General features: G+C 47.7%; 1 protein-coding gene across 3 annotated transcripts; it reads left to right on the top strand.

Moving 5' to 3' along the window:
• The first annotated feature begins 305 nt into the window (after positions 1-305).
• On the top strand, positions 306-18,336 carry LOC113910434. Of its 3 annotated transcripts, none has more exons than XM_035728200.1 (11): positions 306-457; positions 1,170-1,331; positions 1,857-1,921; positions 2,719-2,811; positions 2,914-3,013; positions 4,111-4,246; positions 4,598-4,637; positions 6,156-6,246; positions 12,654-12,772; positions 14,319-14,443; positions 18,137-18,336. In XM_035728200.1, exons 4-10 carry the CDS (start codon positions 2,743-2,745, stop codon positions 14,403-14,405), a joined length of 642 nt encoding a protein of 213 aa, XP_035584093.1. In that variant the 5' UTR covers positions 306-457; positions 1,170-1,331; positions 1,857-1,921; positions 2,719-2,742; the 3' UTR covers positions 14,406-14,443; positions 18,137-18,336. The 3 variants fall into 3 exon arrangements, with proteins under 3 accessions (XP_035584093.1, XP_035584092.1, XP_035584094.1); XM_035728199.1 differs by having other exon boundaries at positions 18,212-18,334; XM_035728201.1 differs by lacking the exon at positions 18,137-18,336 and adding an exon at positions 14,798-15,199.
• The last annotated feature ends 320 nt before the right edge of the window (positions 18,337-18,656 follow it).

Raw genomic sequence — 18,656 nt, forward strand, 5'->3', positions numbered from 1 at the left:
CTCCTCCCTCCCTCCCTCTCTCTCCTCCCTCCCTCTCTCTCTCTCCTCCCTTCCTCCCTCTCTCCCTCCCTCCCTCCCTCTCTCTCCTCCCTCCCTCCCTCTCTCTCCTCCCTCCCTCCCTCTCTCTCCTCCCTCCCCTCCCTCTCTCCCTTCCTCTCTTCTTCCCTCTTTCCCAGCCTCCCTCCCTTTCTCTTTCACTCCCTCCTTCCCTCTCTTTCCTCCCTCCCTCTCTCCCTCTCTATCCTTTCTCCGTCCCTCCGTCGTCCCTCCCTCTCTCCCTCCCTCCCATCCTTTCCACTCTCCTTCCCTCCCTCCCCCCCCCAATCACTGAGCTGGCAAGGCCCCAGACAAGGGGCTGCTTTGTCAGCCTGGGCCAGAGGGAACAGGACCTGCAGCAGCAGCGCAGAGATCCGTCCGCACTGAACCTGGAACAGGAAACCGACGGAAACTCCTACGGGTCAGTTTCACAAGGCCCCGCCAGAGCTGAAGGGAGGCCGGGAGGCGGTAAGGGCCCCCGGGAGCCCCGCCAGCAGGGGGCGCCGTCCTCCCAGCCGCGGCCCCCGCTCTGCCGGCCTGCAGCCCCCCTGGGCCACTGACCTGGCTCGGGCTCCCGGCTCTCCGGGCAGCGCCGCCGAGCCAGCAGCCGGGGCCTCAGGCCAGCGCGGAGGCCAGCGCGGAGGCCGCGCCTCCCGGCTCACCCTGGCGGCTTCTCCGCGGCGCGGGCACCGTTAAGCGCTTTCCCGCTTCCAGACGCTCCTTTGGGGGCCTCCGAGACCTGCACCTGCGCCGGCGCGGCCCCCATCTCCTCCCTCCGCTGTTCTCACCCCCCGCCCCGGAGGCGGCCTGACTCTGGGGTGACGGCGCAGGCTTTGGAAGCAGACGGAATCCAAAAGGTGGGATCCAGGCTCTTCCTTCCACCAGCTGTGTGGCCAAGGGCAAGTTACTCATTCTCGCTGAGCCCCCGCCTTTGAAACAGCAGACTGGACCGAGAGCACCTCCGTCTCGGTCTCAGGCTGTTGCGGACACCATTCACCATTCACAAGCAGGACATGAGTGAAGGAAACAGGCCAACCATGGGACACCTGAGTCCTTCCTCGCTCACTGGCGGGAAGGGCTATTGCTTTGAACTTGACCCTACCCTTCTCCCTCTCTGGTCGGTTCATCCACAGGCTGCTCTGGGCCCATGAGATTCTCTCTCTCAGCAAGCTGAACTGAAAGATCCAGAAACAAAATCAGTTAGATCCACTGGCAACTGTTCAACCTTCAGACCTATCCAGATGGTGACCTCCTCTGGTCGGCTCCCCGGCTCTGCCCCAGCCCGGATCACCGTGGTATCTCAGCCGGATCAGGCTGAGCCTGCTGGCGGCTAGTGCTCGGCCTGCTCGCATGCCCACAGTCTGTGTTCGCCCGCTCGTGCCCGCAATGCACCTGCTACAGTGGAGGTCACACCGCTCCCTCCTATACTCCGGGCCTCCCAAGTGTGGTCTCCTCCCCTGCGGGGGCCCATCTCCACAGGGGCTCCCCACCCCCGCAACTCCCCGCAAGCCACACTTGTCTGCTCGCCTTTCTTCGAAGGTCTCGAGCAATGCCCCATCTCAGGGTCTTCACCCATCTTTCCCTTCTGCTGGAAACACTCTTACCTCAGCTACCTGCATGGATCACTTACTCATTTCCTCAAGTCTCTGCTCTAATGTCGCTGGATCAGAGCGAGGCCTCTCCAGACAGCAGTTATGAAAATGGCACTCCGCCCCATCCCCCAAACACACTTTCCAGACCCTCCCTCTGCTTTATTGTTTCCACAGCGTTCGGCCACCTGAAATATTATATCTTTATTTGTTTAATGTTTTCTCTACTAGGAATAAGAGGCCTTGCTTTGATATCTGCTGTATTCCCAGTGCCTAAAAATACTGCTTGACACACAGTAGGTATTCAATAAGTTTTAGTGAATGACTGATTAGATGGATAATATTGGATTCTTAAACTAAAAAGCCATAGTACGGCCACGAAGAAAAGCAGGGAATAGTCAGTCACTCACGGCAGCACTCAAAGGCCGGCAGAGGCAGGAACATGGAACAGGTACACAGAGAAAGGCAGAGATGAGAGACCGTGTGTCCCCAGAAAGACAGAAGGAGAGACTGCCCTAAATGACTTCCAAGTTCCCCTCTCAGGTGGTCCAGGTATTTCCTGCCCTGGATTATAGCACCCCCCACACACATACATACACCTATACACACCACACCCCGCGCATCCGCAAGCGCACACACTTTACTGAAACGACCTGGAGCGAGTTTCTGAGTCTGGCTGCCTAATGACCCCACGGCACGGCAGTGTCAGGGCATCCCTTAGCATGAGGCCCCTGCTTCCCCTCAGAAGCCATAGCTAGAGCAGCTCCCCAGCTTGAGACTTGCCCCCCCACACCTGTCTTCACTTGCCTGTAGGGTTCCCTGGGAAGGCTCCGCCTCTCACAGCCCCAAACCCCGGGCAGCGGCCGCCTGCCCACCCACCTCGCCCAACATCTCCAGTCACGCTGCCCCGACCTCCGCACGTGTCCTGTTCTGTGCTGCTTGCCCTGCAGAAATCCCTCCCCATCCCAAGGGCTCCGACAAGATCACCTTTGATTTCCAGCTATTCTAGTTAGAAATTTAGAAGTCCTAGTTAACAGTTTCCTCCCCACTACACCTAACAGCTTGTTAATTCTTGTTCATTCTTTTTAAACAGTTCCTAGAGGAACCTTGCTTGTCCATGTCCTTGATTCGATCCCATAGCAGTTCATCCAAGAGTCCTCTAACCCCAGAGATGTCGGGTCCCCATGTATGCCCTACCAGCCTCCGTACTTTGCTTTCATAGCATTGACCATGGTTCGCTCCTGCGTTTTTGGGATGGTATTTGATTGCTGTCTCTTTGCGCCACTAGACTATAAACTCCACAAGGCAAGTCGGACTAAATGCTGTTGGATGGACAAATGGAACAACTTTTTCTCTTTATTTCTTTTGTCCTTGTCCCCAGCTATACGGTAAGTCCCCCGAAGGATGGAGCTGTGTCTGTGACTGCTTGTCTCTCCCCCAGCCCCAGTGCTCGACCCAAAACCAGGAGCATACTAGGTGTTCAGTAAATAAGGGCGTATCAATTGCTATTCCCTGTCAGTCATTGAGCTGCCGGATTTGTCTGGGGAAAGGCAAGTCCAGACTCAAGTGCCCAGTCAGGCGGCCAGGCCCTGCTGTCCGCAGGAGCCCAATAACCAAGAATGTCAGTGCTCCACAGCAGCCCAGCAGGCCAGCCAAGTTACTTTCCTTTGCCTCCTGATATGGCAGTAATTAGAAACAGAAGTCATCACCACGTTGCGTTCCCCGGGGCACCCTGCTGGATACGCAGAACACATGTAGCTGCGAGACCACCTGCCGGGAAGAGAACAGAAGAATCATTTGCTGAACATGGCAGGGGGGATGGCTAAGGGGACGAGCCACTGCATAGCAAATGGCTGCCCCGTCTTCCCCAAAGCCCTAAATAATTTCTCCACTTGAAAAAAAAAAAGGAGAAAAAATATACAATTAATTTTTCATGTAGATCATCCCACTTGGAAGCTTGGGGAAGAGCCGCGCATACTAAGAGCCAAACTTGAGAAGCCACAGTCGGCCCGGCATAGACAAAGCCAAGGAGAGGGAAGGAAAGAGGGGTGCCCTGTGGTTTTTACTTGTGGCACCTCATGGCTTGGGAAAGACAGAACAGAGGACGCCCGCTTATTGTCTCATCTCTAAGGTCCCGCTCCGGGCCCAGGCACGCTTACTTTCACTGCCACATTTGCCACAACAGCACTGGGGGTAGGAGGGGTCGGACTTGTCTTCCTTTTCTACTTGAGGAAACTGAGGCGCGGGGAAGTCGGGCACCTGGGCCAAGGTCACCCAGCCGATGGGAGGCCAAGCAGGATTCCAAGTCCAGTGCCTGCCGCCCTCCCGCACATGCGCCCATGGCACCGAGAACAGGCAGGTCTTGAGAGAGATGCTGGGGGACCCCCTGTCAGGGTTGGTGTAGTGGGCTCGCCTTCACTCCAGCTGAGTTAACCCCTCCAGATTTTCCTGCACACTCATGAACTCTTTCCCCTCTCTGCCTTAGCCCCACAGCGAGGAGGAGTGGACAGAAAAAGGCACACCATGATTCTCCAACGGCTCAAGCTGGCCATCTGCTTTAGGGGGTCCCTTCCACTGCAACACCCAGCGCTGCTATGGAGGGCGTTACTGCAGAGAAGAAGGTCTGAGATGCATACCCCAGCTTACACTCTACCACTTCATCAGCTGTGTGACCATGGGCAAATGGCTTAACTTCTCTGATTTCATTGCCGAGGCCTACCAGAACAAAGTACTGCCAACTGGGTAGCTTAAAACAGAAATTTATTCTCTCACAGTTCTGGAGGCTAGAAATCAGAAAGCAGGGTGTCGGTGGGCGTGGTTCCTTCTGGAAGCTCTAAGAAAGAATCTGTTCGTCTCTCTCTAAACTTCTGGTGGCTATCCAAAATCCTCGGTGTTCCTTGACTCGTAGGTGGGTCATCACTTTACTCTCTCCCTCCATCTTTATATGGTGTTCTCTCTCTCTCTTCTTGTAGAGACGGCAGGCATATTGGATTGAGGGCCAACACTACTCTGGTAAGACCTCATCATAACTGCAACAACCCTTTTTCCAAGTAAGGTCACACACTGACATATGAAGGGGTTAGGACTTCAAAATATTTTGGGGTAGGACACAATTCAATTCATAACTATCTCTGTGCCTCTGTTTCCCCTACAGGAAGAGAATAATACCACACACTTCCTAGGGTGTTTGTGAGGACTGGATAAGTTAATATACAGGAAGGACTCAGAACAGCGCCTGATACATCGTGTGTCACAAATGCTGTCTGTGATTAGCAATGTTGTCAGTATCATTGTCTGTGGGAGGGATGGGAGCGTCCCTTTTTCCCTGAGACACCAGCTGAACGGCCTGTGTTGTCAGGTAGAAACTAGCTCTTTCCCCACAACTAGGGGTTTAAATATGCGGTAGCTAGGACTCTTAGTCGCACATAACGGAAATCCACTCAAGGCGGCGTTGGCAGAAAGGGGAGAGTCGGTAAACGGAAGGAGGGGCATCTCCCAGAACAAAGGCAAGCATCTCAAGATGGCTGGAAAGCCAAGGTCTGGGGGTGGCTGCAGGGAATTCAGGGAGACACGTGTGCGAGCTCTTCGCTCTGCACACCTGCCTCACTTGCGGGTTTGGGGCAACTTACTTAACCTCCCCGTGCCTCAGTTTCCTCCTCTGGAACAGAGATGGGAATAGGGTGGTTGTTAGGGTAGAACGGGAGGATATATGTAAAGTGTCCGCGTGGCACAGAGGAGCGCCCAGCATGTGGAGGTCAGCTTGCTTTTGCTATTCTCTCTGCTCGGCTTTTCCCTCTGTCCCATCTACAAGGTGGAAAACACAGCTTGCCGACCAGTCTGGAGGTTTTTCCAAGCCTGCCCTCGTGGCCGTGTGGCAGCCTGACCCATGTCCAAGATTATCTCTTCCCCTTTCCCAACTCCTTCTTCCTCTGGGGAGACTCCCACAAGTACCCAGTGTAAGTTTGGGACCTAGACTTTCAACGTGGGCCAGAACACATCCCTCCCTACTCTCCCCGGGTTCCCGGCACCTAGATTAAGGTCCATATTTGTTACTCTTGTTGACAAGGCCCTCCCAGATCTAGCACCCCCACCCCACCCGCTGCATCTCAGACCTTTCCTAGGCTTCCTGGGCCTCGCCAGACATGCTGGTCTTTCCGTTTCTTAGGCACAGCAGATTTGTGGCCTTCCCAGCACTTCTGCACACGTCATTCCTGCCGTCTGCAAGGGCTTTCCCCAAGATTTCCGTATGACCATGTCTTTCTCACTATTCAGGTCTCTGCTCCAATGCCACTCGGCTCCCCAGAGAGATCCTCCCCAATCTCTCGTCCTTACCTTACCCTTCTCCTGTTACCTCTCCAGTCACACTCTGTCCTGTCACTGGTTGTCATTTCTTCACAGCAATTATCACTATCTGGTTTTATCTTGTCTGTTTATGGGCTTACTTGTTTATTTTCAATATACTCCCCCACAGAATTTAAGCCTCATGATAGTAAAGACCTTGTTTGTCTTATTCTCCCTGATGTCTCCCAGGCCCAGAGTGAAGCCTGCTTAATATCGATGCCCACGAATATCAGTAGAATGAGCCAATCTATGAAGAAATCAATTCTGGACCTAGTATCAGGTGAGTGGGAGTCAGAAGTTTCTCTGCTTTGGGTAGTGCCGTTGACGACGCTTTCCAATCTTGCACAGCCTGCCCCAGCATGCCAACAAGACACATTAGGGTCTCAGATACCCACAGTATGTAAGGCTAGGCACAGTCTTTGGGAAATTCTGTATCAGGCCTTTTTTTCCACTTCCTGGTTTTACTTGTTTTACCTAATTGTGTGTAGTAGAGCTCTTCAGTTGTGATTTTAAGCATCACTAATAACATTTATGAAGATCAAAACCAAGCTAGCCTTTTTCCTCCCTTAGTCCTGTGCAATCAAAGAAATTTTCCAATCCTACAGTTTATTATCTAATTTTATTATCACCCAAGGATGGAAGATGATTTATTTGTTTACATAGGTTCGGATTATTCAAATATTCCTTTATTTGCTCTGTAGTAGCCCTTCTTTTTCTATTGCCTTAATTGTATCTTATTAGACATCTCGCTTTTGCTATGTGCTGTGTGGCCTTGAGATATACTGATGTGTTTAAACACCCTCGCACATCCTTTAATATGTTGTAAGTCACTTAAACTCATTGTAACTTGTCTATGAGCTAAGAAATCATCATGGATTACTCTCTGGGGAAGAAAAACTAAACCAAGTGAATTTTTCCTGCATCTTCAAATGAAGGCACCCCCGCTTTAGAATGCTCTCCTCCGGCTCATCTCCCCAGGCTGGGCCCATCCTGGCACCCTTCGAGAGAAAGAGAAGAGAAAGTAGAAATCTCCTCAACTGTCAAGGAAATTCCGAGCAGCACAATGGCCTGAGAGTCCAGGCCCCCTCAGAAAGGGTTTCATAGACTCCAATTACAAATGGTAGTTGGTCTCTGGTCCTCACAGTGTGCAGAACAGAAAAGCAGTCTAAGGAATTACCTGCCCCAGTCTCACTCGGGCTTGCTTCCCTTGCTGTTTTAGGGAGTTTGGTTTCTGTGGGTTTGATTGATTGATTGATTCTGTGACCCATAAGTTGCTGACTAAGCCATCAGCAAAATTAAGGAATTGAGCTGAGGCTGGGTCACTATTAGAAGGCAACAGACTCCCACAAGTGTTGTGGAGGTCTCGGTACCCTTGGGTCCCTCTGTGGGTCTGCAGAAACTTCCTGTCCCTATGAATACCTTTTCAGCCCCTGCACCTCCCTGTACCCAGAAGGTATGGCTAGGGGGACTGAGTCCAGAGAGCCTGGGATCTCTGAGACCACCTCAGGATGAAGTACTCCCCAGAACACTTAAAAACACTTAAAAAACCCAGCTCCCACTACATACCAATGAGGTGTTGATTAGAATAACTAACTTCAGTGTAGTCGATGAAGGTCATGAAAACCATACAGGCCTATGTGGCTGACCCGGTGCCCTGCAGAAAGCCCAAAGACAGACAGAGGGGTTTGCTGGATTGCCCGCACTGCAGGAGGAAACAGGAAATGCTTTATTCTCTCTGTCCTTGGGCCATTGGGAGGTTGTTCCCTTTACTCACTCCTACTCCCCACACCCACCCACAAACTCCCTAGAACACAGAGTAGAAAGCATAATTTTCGGTCATCTCTAACACTAAAGAAAAATACAGATATGAGTGCTGTGTTTTTTATGCGAAGACCTCCCTCCCTCACTGAGTACAAAAGCCTATTCCTCAATAGAGGTGGGAGAGCCATTTATAGAAATAGAAAAACCTAGACATGGATAGAAGATAAGATCACTCAAGGTCACATTTGGGAGTCAGGGACAGAGTACGAAAAGGTCACTGGAGGTCCCCAGAATGCACCGTAGGTGGCCCTAGCGACAGTGATGAGGCTCCAGCCAGTCTGCAGAGCCGTCAGTGACCGGGGGACAGCAGCGACAGCTGGCCTGGAAACCTGTCTTGCTTTGCATTTTCTCAAGGCTCTTGGGGCTGCAGAACCTTTCCCTGGTTCCGGTCTACACTGTCCATTTCCAAGAATTAGTCAGAGGCTCCTGTGTGTGTCATGAACTGCAAAGTTGCCACTCAACCTTGGCTCACGACATTGAAATCATAATGACACCGACACAGGTTACCCTAGGGGGCCCAGACTAGGACGCTTGACGTTCACAGATAGGAAGAGCATGACGACTTATGTAAATTATATCATAAAATGCAAAGGAATTTAATTATTTCCTGTTGCTTTGGCAGCAACACAAAATGGTTTTTAACGAAATATTCAACAAGGATTTTTTCCACATTGGGTCCTAAGAGATTTATTTTCTGGAGTAGCTATCCATTCATAAACAGTTAAAAGACAACATATGTAAATACAACCTAATATTCATAATTAAAACTGAGTAAAATATTGATTTTTAAAACTGCCTTTTTGGTGTTTGTAAGCAACACGTAGCAGTATATGCAAAATAGGCCCCGTGCTCCGTCTTGTGAAAACCTGTCATCACAGTAGTGCAATGAATGGTGGAAGGTGAAGGCGGTCAGGGGGTGGTGCAAGCCCAGGCTTTGGAGTCCGTCTCCTGGGGTAAAACACCAGTTCTGCCACTTACCAGTTATGAGACCCTGGGTGGTAATGGGACCTCTCTGAACCTCAGTCTTGTCTTGTGTAAAATGATAATAATCATCCCCACCCTGTAGAGTGGAGGCTTGCTTAAATGAATTAATTTATGTGACCCTCTTAGTTCCACGCCTGCTACATAATAAGCATTTGAGAAACAGTAATGATTATTGTGAAGAGGAATGTGCAAAATTTCAAATATGCCCATGCAAATCATGGCAGGGTGGAGGGCGGAGGAGGGAGAATCTGGAGGCCAAGAGCAAAGCATCACTAGTGGTGATGGACTATGACAGTCGGCAGTCCACAAATCGTGGACAACGCAAAAGAAAGATGGGTATTGACTTAGATGAAAGTACCATTTCAGTTGAGTTAGAGAGACAGGCTGCCGAATTCTCTGAAGGACATAACTGTAAGTAAGACCCATGGAGGCGACTCTAATTGTGTACAAGAGAGAGAAAGAACCTGTGAATAGCTGCTCAGAACACTCCAGCCCCTCAATGGTGCCACAGTATCTGTGTGGCATCTTGACGAAACCAAAAATATTTGGGGCAGATTTCTCCACTCAGGGCTAACAGCCCCCTCCGCCTTCTGGAGCTCATCCTGGGAGGTTGTTCTCTGCACCAGATCATGCTGCCTTGTATGTTTGGAGCCGGACATCTACAAGTCCTCATGCCAGAGGATTTTCTGGAATGGACAGCATCTATTGCCCCCTAGTCTATAAGTGAGGCAGGCGATTCACTAGAGAGAAACTGAAAGCGCTTGAAGAAGGTTCAGACGTCAGTTTGAGCAGATCATGGGACGATAAGTTTCCATGAAGTGGGACCATATGTCTCAAAAGTGCCTTGATTTCTCGGTTCTTACTTCAAAAAGGACGTATTAGACCTTGGCCAGAATCAACTTTCTGCATCCCCTTCTACAATAAGAACAACTTTGGCAGTGGGACCAGAATATTAGCTTCATCAGCTAAGGTCAAGGGCATCTTGACTGAGGCAGAGCTCCCTGTTCTTCCACCTAAGAAAGCACGTGGCTCTCCTGGGGCATGTGAATGGGCTGAGGGATCCCTGGCACAAGCCAGTCCTGGTCCTTAAGGACACCTTTAGTGTCAGGCTCAGCAGATGAACATGTCTCCTTGGCAGGAACAGTAGCCCAGGAACCAAGTCTGTTACATGGAAAGATTCACCTATGCTTCAGTTTTCCCTCCTAGACAATGAGGATGATAATAGCACATACCTCTTAGGATTATATCAAGGATGAGATAGAAGTATTTCTAAAGTGCTTGGGGGCGCCTGGGTGGCTCAGTCGGTTAAGTGTCTGCCTTCAGTTCAGGTCATGATCCAGGGTCCTGGGATCAAGCTCCGTGTCAGGCTCCCTGCTCAGCGAGGAGTCTACTTCTCCCTCTCCTTCGTCCTCTGCCTCCCCCCACCCCAACTCGTGCTCTCTCTCTCTCTCAAATAAATAAGGTTTTTAAAAAGAATTAAGTGCTTGGAACAGTATCTAGCATATTCAATAAGTGTCAACAAATAAATGTCACTTAGTAAATAACTCTCAATAAATGTCACTGATGATTTATGATGAAGAGGAGGAAGAAGAAGGGTATGTTACACAATGTCAACTAAATCCAAATTCCCCAAGAGAACTGTCTTTTGGAATTTAGTAGGGGAAAAATTGTTTTCTCTAAGAGAAAGATGATGAGAGTATGAATTTTTTTTTTGTCTCTGTGTTTAGGATTCTCAAATTAAATTTTAATCCTCAGCTACCACTATGTTAACCCTAGTGGTTAGAATATTCGCTTTTTTTTTTTTTTTTGGTCCTGATTTCTATTTTATTAGTCTAGTCTTTTATGTCCTTTAGTGTAAACTGCCTGGAATTCCTGTTGGAAGAGGTGAGATATAAAAGATAAAATAGAAATAAAGAGAAGACACTCCATAAAAGTTTGCTGAATTTATTGAATTGTCGAATCTTTCCACATAAACCAGACTGCTTCTGAAAAACAAGTAAGCACAAGAGAGAGCAATAAGAGAAAAACGTTCTCTTATTTTTTCTTGTTCATGTATCAAAATTCTACCTAGGAGAGCAATCCCATTTCTCTCATTTCCTGTAGCCATAATGCCAATCCCCTTTTCCTTCGGAGATTATCTGAGAATCTGTGTGAGGGCAGATGCTTCAAGAGGCTGAGAGTACAAGTTACACGCCATCTGTTCATCTTCTGCCTCAAGGCCTGTGCCATTTCTTGTTGGAGTGGCAACTTCAACAGCTAATTTCAGCCCTATCTTTTTTTTTTTTTTTAAAGATTTATTTATTTATTTGAGAGAGAGCACAAGAGAGGGGGTTGGGTCAGAGGGAGAAGCAGGCTCCTTGCTGAGCAGGGAGCCTGATGTGGGACTCGATCCCGGAACTCCGGGATCAGGACCTGAGCCGAAGGCAGTCGCTTAACCAACTGAGCCACCCAGGCGCCCAGCCCTATCTTTTATCACTCTTCCACCACTGCCCGGCCCTGCCTCCTGGAGAAGGAAGAAAGAGAAAGAGAGGGAGAGAGAGGGAAGGAAGGGAAAGGGTAGAAAGGAAGGACGGAAAGAGAGGGAAAGGAAAGAAGAGCGCACCTGCCTCCTCCAGGATCTAAGAGACCTCATTTGAAGCCATTCTCCAGGTTGCTATGACGATGAGCAATTCTGATGCTGGGGTGCGGGAGCCACTGGTGCTGGGGAAAGTGATGAGTTACAGAGTTGTGGATGGATGGGTTCAGAGAGTGCCTCCCCGTTTGAGAAAATGCCTGGCTCGCTCAGCCCACTCTCTTCACTCCTGCAAAGCCTTTCGAATTGGAAGTCAGCCTCTCCGCACTCACTTTAAACATTACCTGGCCCTTCTCACAACCTCCAGCATGTTCTGGGGCTCTGGCAAGTCCTTTCATTATCCTTTAATGGGCCCTACAATGATAGGCTAAAGGAGTGAACAATTTGCCTCCGAGGGTTTTGAGTTCAGCTGATTTGAAGAGGAGACCAATTTCTCCTCTGATGGATCCCCAGGGGACTGCCTTTCCTAATGTGCCCCAAAGCTAGAAGCTTCTGAGTCTGGTTCCCACTGGGACTGCCCTCCCCCTGTTTGGGAAGTGATAACAGCATACTTCAGACAGACAGGGTTCAAAGTCTAACTGCACTCTGAGGACGTTCTCCTCCAAAGCCTTTTCTTCTTGTACTTGCCCAGCCTGCTTTGCCCACCCCTGTCCCCTAAAACTGTGTGCTTTTCTCATTTTGATAAAGGTTCATTACATCCTTTAGGTAGTATTTACAGGGTCTAAACACTGAGCCAACTAGTTTGTGCCGACTAATATGAACTGGCAAGGAGAACAAGGAAGCGCAAACAGAAGGGGGACAGAGAATGTCTCAAACCCGGGCTGTGGGCCGCCATGGGAAACTGCAGGGGGGCGGAGCCAACGCACATTCCCAGTCCTCTTCTCCTGACTGGCTCTTCTACAAAGTCTGGAAGGCAAAAGTCTCTTTTTCCCAGCCTTCCTTGAATGTAGGAATGGCCGTGTGATATCATTCCAACCAACGATGTCTGCTAGGGCCTTCTGGAAAGTTATTGTTTTCCCAGTAAAAAACTACAGGAGTCCACCCCCCGCCCTTACCCACAAGGGATACATTCCAAGACCTCCAGTGGGTTCCTGAAACTGTGGATAATACCGAAACTTATATATACTGTGTTGTTTTTTTCCCCCCTACCTACATACCTATCACAAAGTTTACTTTATAAATTAGGCACAATAAGAGATTAACGACAATCACTAATACTAAAATAGAACAATTATAACACTATACTGGAATAAAAGTTATGTGAATGTGGCCTCTCTTTCTCTCTCTCAAAATATCTTATTATGCTGTAGTCACCCTTCTGTTGTGTCTTGTGTTGATGAGAGATGATAGAATCCCTCAGAAGGAGAAACATCTGCTCCCAGGCGGCGGTCGACCACGGGTAACTGAAATGCCGAAAGCAAAACTGCAGGTAAGGGGTGGGGAAACTATTGTACCACCTTTTTGTTCCTTCCGCCTTCTTCCTTTCTTGAATGAAGACAAGATGGCCTGAACAGCCTTGTGACAACCATGAGGGACTTGCCAAGAGGATCCCGGGGCCAGGGCCCTGGCATCATCAAACCTCTGACTCAACACCAGCAGGACCTAGCTCCAGACTTCCTTTTTGAGAGAAAAACAATCACTATTTATTTAAACCATTGTAGTCAGATTTTTCTTTCACTGAAGGTTGGATGCTCTCCTCATTAAAATAGGCCCTCTCATTTCTTACTCTTTCTCAAAATGCCAATGTGCAGGGAGAAGCAGACACCAAAGCCGATGAAAGCCTACTTCTTGAAAATCGTAAACTCAGAGTTATCTAATTTAAATTATGTGGCTGGGCCCAGTGATGCTCCATGCATCCTTTCTGCTGTTTCTAAAAATTGGCTGGGTTAGGATTTTCTTGGAGCTTCAGAAATTCTGCTGTGTGACAAAGAGAGCAACATCTCAGTGTCTTCTGACCAAACCATTCTGACAGGGAGGAGAGGAGGGGGGCTGGGAAAGCTGGTGCAGGAGAATGATGGTCAGACCTACAGTTCCCGGCAGGCGTGGAAGAAAGGCCTCTTCCATAAGCACAGCTCCTAACGGACACCATCAGGGAGAGGGAAATGGGACCCTGATTCCCCTTTTCTTTTGTATATGATAAGCCTCAGTTGCAACAACTCATTCTGCTGTTCCTTTGAGACTTTTTCCCCAAAGAAGGAAACTGAAGAGGGGACAAGGATGCATTCAACCCCCAAACACAACAACGGAAGATTCACAAGACTGAGTTTTCCAAACCGCTTTCACTGTGTTGTGTACCCCAGTGGTGTTGGCACCTTGTTCCGTTCTCTCTGTTCTACCTCTGGGACCCTGGACCCCTAGTTCATTCAGAGGTAGGGATCATTGCCTCCAAGGGCAAGGAAAACAGGGGATCCAAGCACCTACTTCCTCCCTGAATCACCCCCCTAAGGGGAATCAGACTTCCATTCTCTCTCTAGGTTTCTTGTCACTTTCTGGTTTCTCCAAAGTTCTTCAAATTTCTTTAAGGGCTTTTTTTCTCTCTAAAGATGTGTAGATTCTTCAGGAAACTTTTCTTCCCCCCAGATTTGTTGCCTCCTCTCTGACCCCAGGTTCTGAGAGAAACCAGGGAAGACCCAGAGCACCTGCCCAAATCTACTTCTCTGTGCCCATCTCAGACCTAAGGGAAAATCTTTTCATACCTTATATCAAACACCGTCCTTGTGCTTTAGACAAAGAAGCCTTGCTACCTTGGGACGTAAGAGTGGAAAGCCTGATAGCTGGGCCATTTGGATGATTTTTTTATAGGGGATCAGCTGGGAAGGTGTTATCAGAAGGATTTCCCTTTTTTATAGCCTCTGGGTGAAGGAAAAATCGGACACAAAATGCACTTGAGAAATAGTCTTTTGACCTATTCATAAAAGGAAAAGATAACTCTTCAAATGATTTAATGAGAGATATTTTTCTATCCCTTTATTTAGCAAAATACACTGAATGCCTGCTATATGCCAGGGACTAGACATGTGGAACAAAGCACGGAGCCTGTTTTCGTGTCGCTCACAAAGTGATGGGAGATGGAGGAGCGGAGACACCATACTGTGGTATGGTAAGTACTAGGACAGAGAATAGATAGATGCGAAGAGCATGTAAGCTTCAAGAATGCTGAGTAGAAGTTAACTAACCAAAAGACGAACTCCAGAGGAGAGAGGAACATAATCCTGACACAGGGGGCACTGAGCTAAGACAGCGGTCCTGAAGTGGGGTAGGCTGCTCAGGAGGTGCTCAGGGAGGGGCTGGGCGCACTCTTTCACTGCCCAGGAGCTGTGTGGGTTTGGAGTCCATGCCTGCCAACACTAGGGCTTTAGATCACCTGCACCCCGGAAAATTGGAATTTCTCTTCATTTAAACCAAGCAGTCTATAGGAACGAAGCCCATCCACAGCAAACCTGCCCCTTTCTAGGTATCCTGGAGATTGCTTCCCTGCAGTGCCAGCCTGGACAACTACAAGATGAAAAAAAGACACGTAGGCTGGGAGGTGGTTCATACTAGTAGAGACTGTATGTTTCTCTACGATCATTTCCTTAGTGGCCAGATGGCCAAACCCCATTGCTGATGTGTTACACACTATTGAGCCTGTTTGCCTATTGTTGGACACTTGGGTTGTTTACTATTAATGGTGCTGTGGTGATCCTTTGAAGATGTTTGAAGCAGTAGTTCATGTGATGTATTCAGATTAACCACATGAAACATCTTTATTTTTCATCAACCTTTAAAAATCTACTTTAACTTCATTATAATTTTTACCAAAATGAACAACAAACCCCACCTCGGCCCTGTTGATCAAGAGCTCTGACTGGGTTTCACTGTCCTGCACAAGCAAATGGTTTGATTGCTCATTACAGGAACTTCCCAAAGGCGCATCCACTCTTTAAAAAAAAAAAAAATATATATATATATGTATATATATACATATATATATATATATATATATCAATAGACTGAGGGTGTCGTAAGGTTCTTTGAATCCCTCCCCTCAAAATCCTCCCCTTGCTGTTTCCACCAACTCTGGATATTCTTACCCAATCCTAAGCAAATGTCATCCTCCTCCTAACCTCCACAGAAAGACCAGCCTGAAACCAAACTTCCATTCTCAATAAGTTCTGGCTTTCCCTTTCCCTTTCTGAGACATTGCCAAAGAGTTTCAAGATGGTGGTCTCCTTCATGGCAGAAAGCAATAAGCTCAGTTTCATCTTAGCAACAGGTTGCATTGGTGATATTTGAGGAGCCAGCTATTGACGGGGTCTATACATTTTGCACTGTGGGATCCTCAAGCTGCCTTCTGGAAAGATTGTACTAGCTGGTAGTGCCACCAACACTGCACAGGTGTACCCATTTTCCCATCTCTCATCAATATAGCTTCCCCCCCCACTGTCTTTCATATTTGCTAATTTGAGAGGCAAAAGAATCAAACCCTCATTATTATTTGTATTTCTTTACTATCTGGTGAGCTGGACCATCTACTGTGAACTCTGAAATCAGACAGTTTGGATCCTCTTACCATAATCATGTTAATCTTGGCTCTGTGCTTTAGATTCTACTTCCATGAAATGGGGTATGTTAGTCTGAGTTCTCCAGAGAAATAAACCAATAGGACATTTTTTTTTTCTGAGAGAGAGATATCTTATTCAAAGAGAGAAAGAGAAAGAGGGAGAGAGAGGAAGAGAGAAAAAGAGACAGTGGTTGATGGATATACTCTAAGAAATTGGCTCACATGATTACAGAAATTGGAAAGTCCCTAGATCTGGAGTCAGTAAACTGGAGACTCAGGAGAGCCAATGGTGTAAGTTCTAGTCTGAGTCCAAGGCAGGGGAAGACTGATGTCCCAGCTCAGAGATAGGCAAATAAAGAGAGTTCTTCCTTACTCAACCTTTATTCTATTCAGGCCTTCCACAGATTGGATGAAACCCACCCATGTTGGGGAGGGCTATCTATTTTACTCAGTCTACCAATTCAAACATTAATATCATCCAGAAACTCTCTTATAGAAATACCAGAAATAATGTTTACACCAAATTTCTGGGCAATCAAATTAACACAGAAAATTAACTATCACGTGGGAGTAATAATTGTCCCTGCTAAAGAGAGGGTTGTTGTGGGAATTAAATAACAAAGGTAAAGGGCTTAGAATGGTGCCTGGCACATAGTAGGTATACAATAAAATATTTAGGAAGTGAGATTCATCCTTCCATATCAGAAGAGGAAGATTCTATTACAAATGTTGGGTTTAGCTTTCAACTCTCGAAAGATTTTTATTACACCATTTTCTAATTGCCTTCATGGTGTTGGTATGTCACAATAGCATGGTTGATCAATGAATTTTAGACCTCTGCTCAGAGGGCAAATGTGGCATAACCACAGGCAAAGGTCCGTGTCTGAGCAGGAAAGGTGCCTGTAGTTGGTGGGGAGTTAGCTCCCCAGCTGTGTGGCTGGGTCAGGGGTCCCACCTGACTGGGAAATGGGTATAATGAGCTCCTTTTGATTTATCACCCCACTGTTTGAGTTAAAAATATAAATGGCAATTTTCTTCTAGATGCAAATCATAGGCCCATTCACTAAATTAAATAATTTGAATGACAATAATGCAGAGAAGAAAATGAGGACTCTGGGTTTTCATCACAGAGTAGGCCTCTAATTTCTTAAAGAAAAAAGCAAGGAGGAAGGGGAGGAAATAAGTGTCAAACCAAGCAGGATCACTGATGATGGCTCAATGGCTCCCGGAAATTGCAATAAAAGGACATAAAATTACAGCACCAAGTTCTCCAAAATGGCCCTGTACTTCCTCAGAAATGGTCTGAGACATTCAGGTATTCATATATAAAGTCTTTGAACTAGAAAAGATAATTCAAGATCTTGGTCCTCTGTTGAAAACTGTCCAGGGACTCCCCCTTCCCTTGCACCTGACTTGAAATTCAAAGTTGTAAAGAAGGCTTCTGCTACCCACGGGATCTGGCCCTGCTCCCACCTTTGTCCTCTCTCAGATTTTGGGGGGAAGAAAACCCTCACATCTGTCACATGCTCAACCACCTTAAGGGGTTGCTGGCACTCTGACTCCTGTGTCCATGCCAAATGACACTCTTTCTGCTCTGTGACAGCCCTCCAGGTGACACCCATCTACATTTTCAGAGAAGAACACCATTTCAGATCTTTTAACAGAGAAAAGAATTTTAAGTGGAGAACCTCTAGGTATTTTATTATCAGTGTACTTGATGGGAGAGCAGGAGGCAAGCCGAGGACAAAGCATCAGCTGGCACCCCACAACCCACCAGCTCCCTACTCCCAGGTGGGATCTGTGACATTCCTCAGGCACTCCTGGCTGCCCTAAAGCGAAGGGGAAGGAAGAACAAATGGTTAATTTATAGAGATCACAGTCCTGCAAGAAGAGTCTCCCTTAGTTTACAAATGGCTTAGTGATTTATTAGGAAAAAAAGCATTCTTAACAATAACCTAACTTCCAGAAGGAAATGTAGATAAAATTAAATGTCCTTACAACCTGCAGCCCAAATACTTGAGGCAGGCGGAGTATAAAGTTCCTCCAGGAAGCTCCTGTCTTCATGTGAATGCCTTACTAGAGGGAAAAACAACCTTAACTTGACAATGGCAAGGCCGCCAGTATCTTGTAGGTCCTCTTTAACGTATGAAAATCCTTTTGAGACCTCCCTCTTCCATACCTCCCCCAACTCCTAAGTATATAATCAGCCACCCCTCACAGCCCCGGGGCAGCAGCTCTTTCTGCCCACAGGTCCTGTCCCCGGGCTTTAATGAAACCACCATTTTTATACCAAAGATGTCTCAAGAATTCCTTCTTGATTGTCAGCTCCAGACCTCACACCACCAAACCTCACCTGTATTCAAAAACTACATCGTACTGGGAACGACAGATGTTGGCGGGGATGTGGAGAAAGGGGAACCCTCCTACACTGTTGGTGGGAATGCAAGCTGGTGCAACCCCTCTGGAAAACAGTATGGAGGTTCCTCAAACAGTTGAAATTAGAGCTACCGTTCGATCCAGCAATTGCACTACTGGGTATTTACCACAAAGATACAAATGTAGGGACCCGAAGGGGTACGTGTACCCCAATGTTTATAGCAGCAATGTCCACCATAGCCAAACTGTGGAAAGAGCCAAGATGCCCATCGACAGATGAATGGATAAAGAAGATGTGGTATATATACACAATGGAATATTATGCAGCCATCAAAAGGAATGAGATCTTGCCATTTGCAATGACGTGGATGGAACTGGAGGGTGTTATGCTGAG

Source organism: Zalophus californianus, chromosome 6, assembly GCF_009762305.2.
Source record: "Zalophus californianus isolate mZalCal1 chromosome 6, mZalCal1.pri.v2, whole genome shotgun sequence".
NCBI lineage: Eukaryota > Metazoa > Chordata > Mammalia > Carnivora > Otariidae > Zalophus > Zalophus californianus.

Coding starts and splice junctions, on each gene's coding strand:
- LOC113910434 (XM_035728200.1), top strand. CDS start 2,743: ATGTCCTTGATTCGATCCCATAGCAGTTCATCCAAGAGTCCTCTAACC. Junction 2,812..2,913: donor CAGAGATGTCGGGTCCCCAT/GTATGCCCTACC, acceptor TTGCGCCACTAG/ACTATAAACTCCACAAGGCA. Junction 6,247..12,653: donor AATTCTGGACCTAGTATCAG/GTGAGTGGGAGT, acceptor ATTATGCTGTAG/TCACCCTTCTGTTGTGTCTT.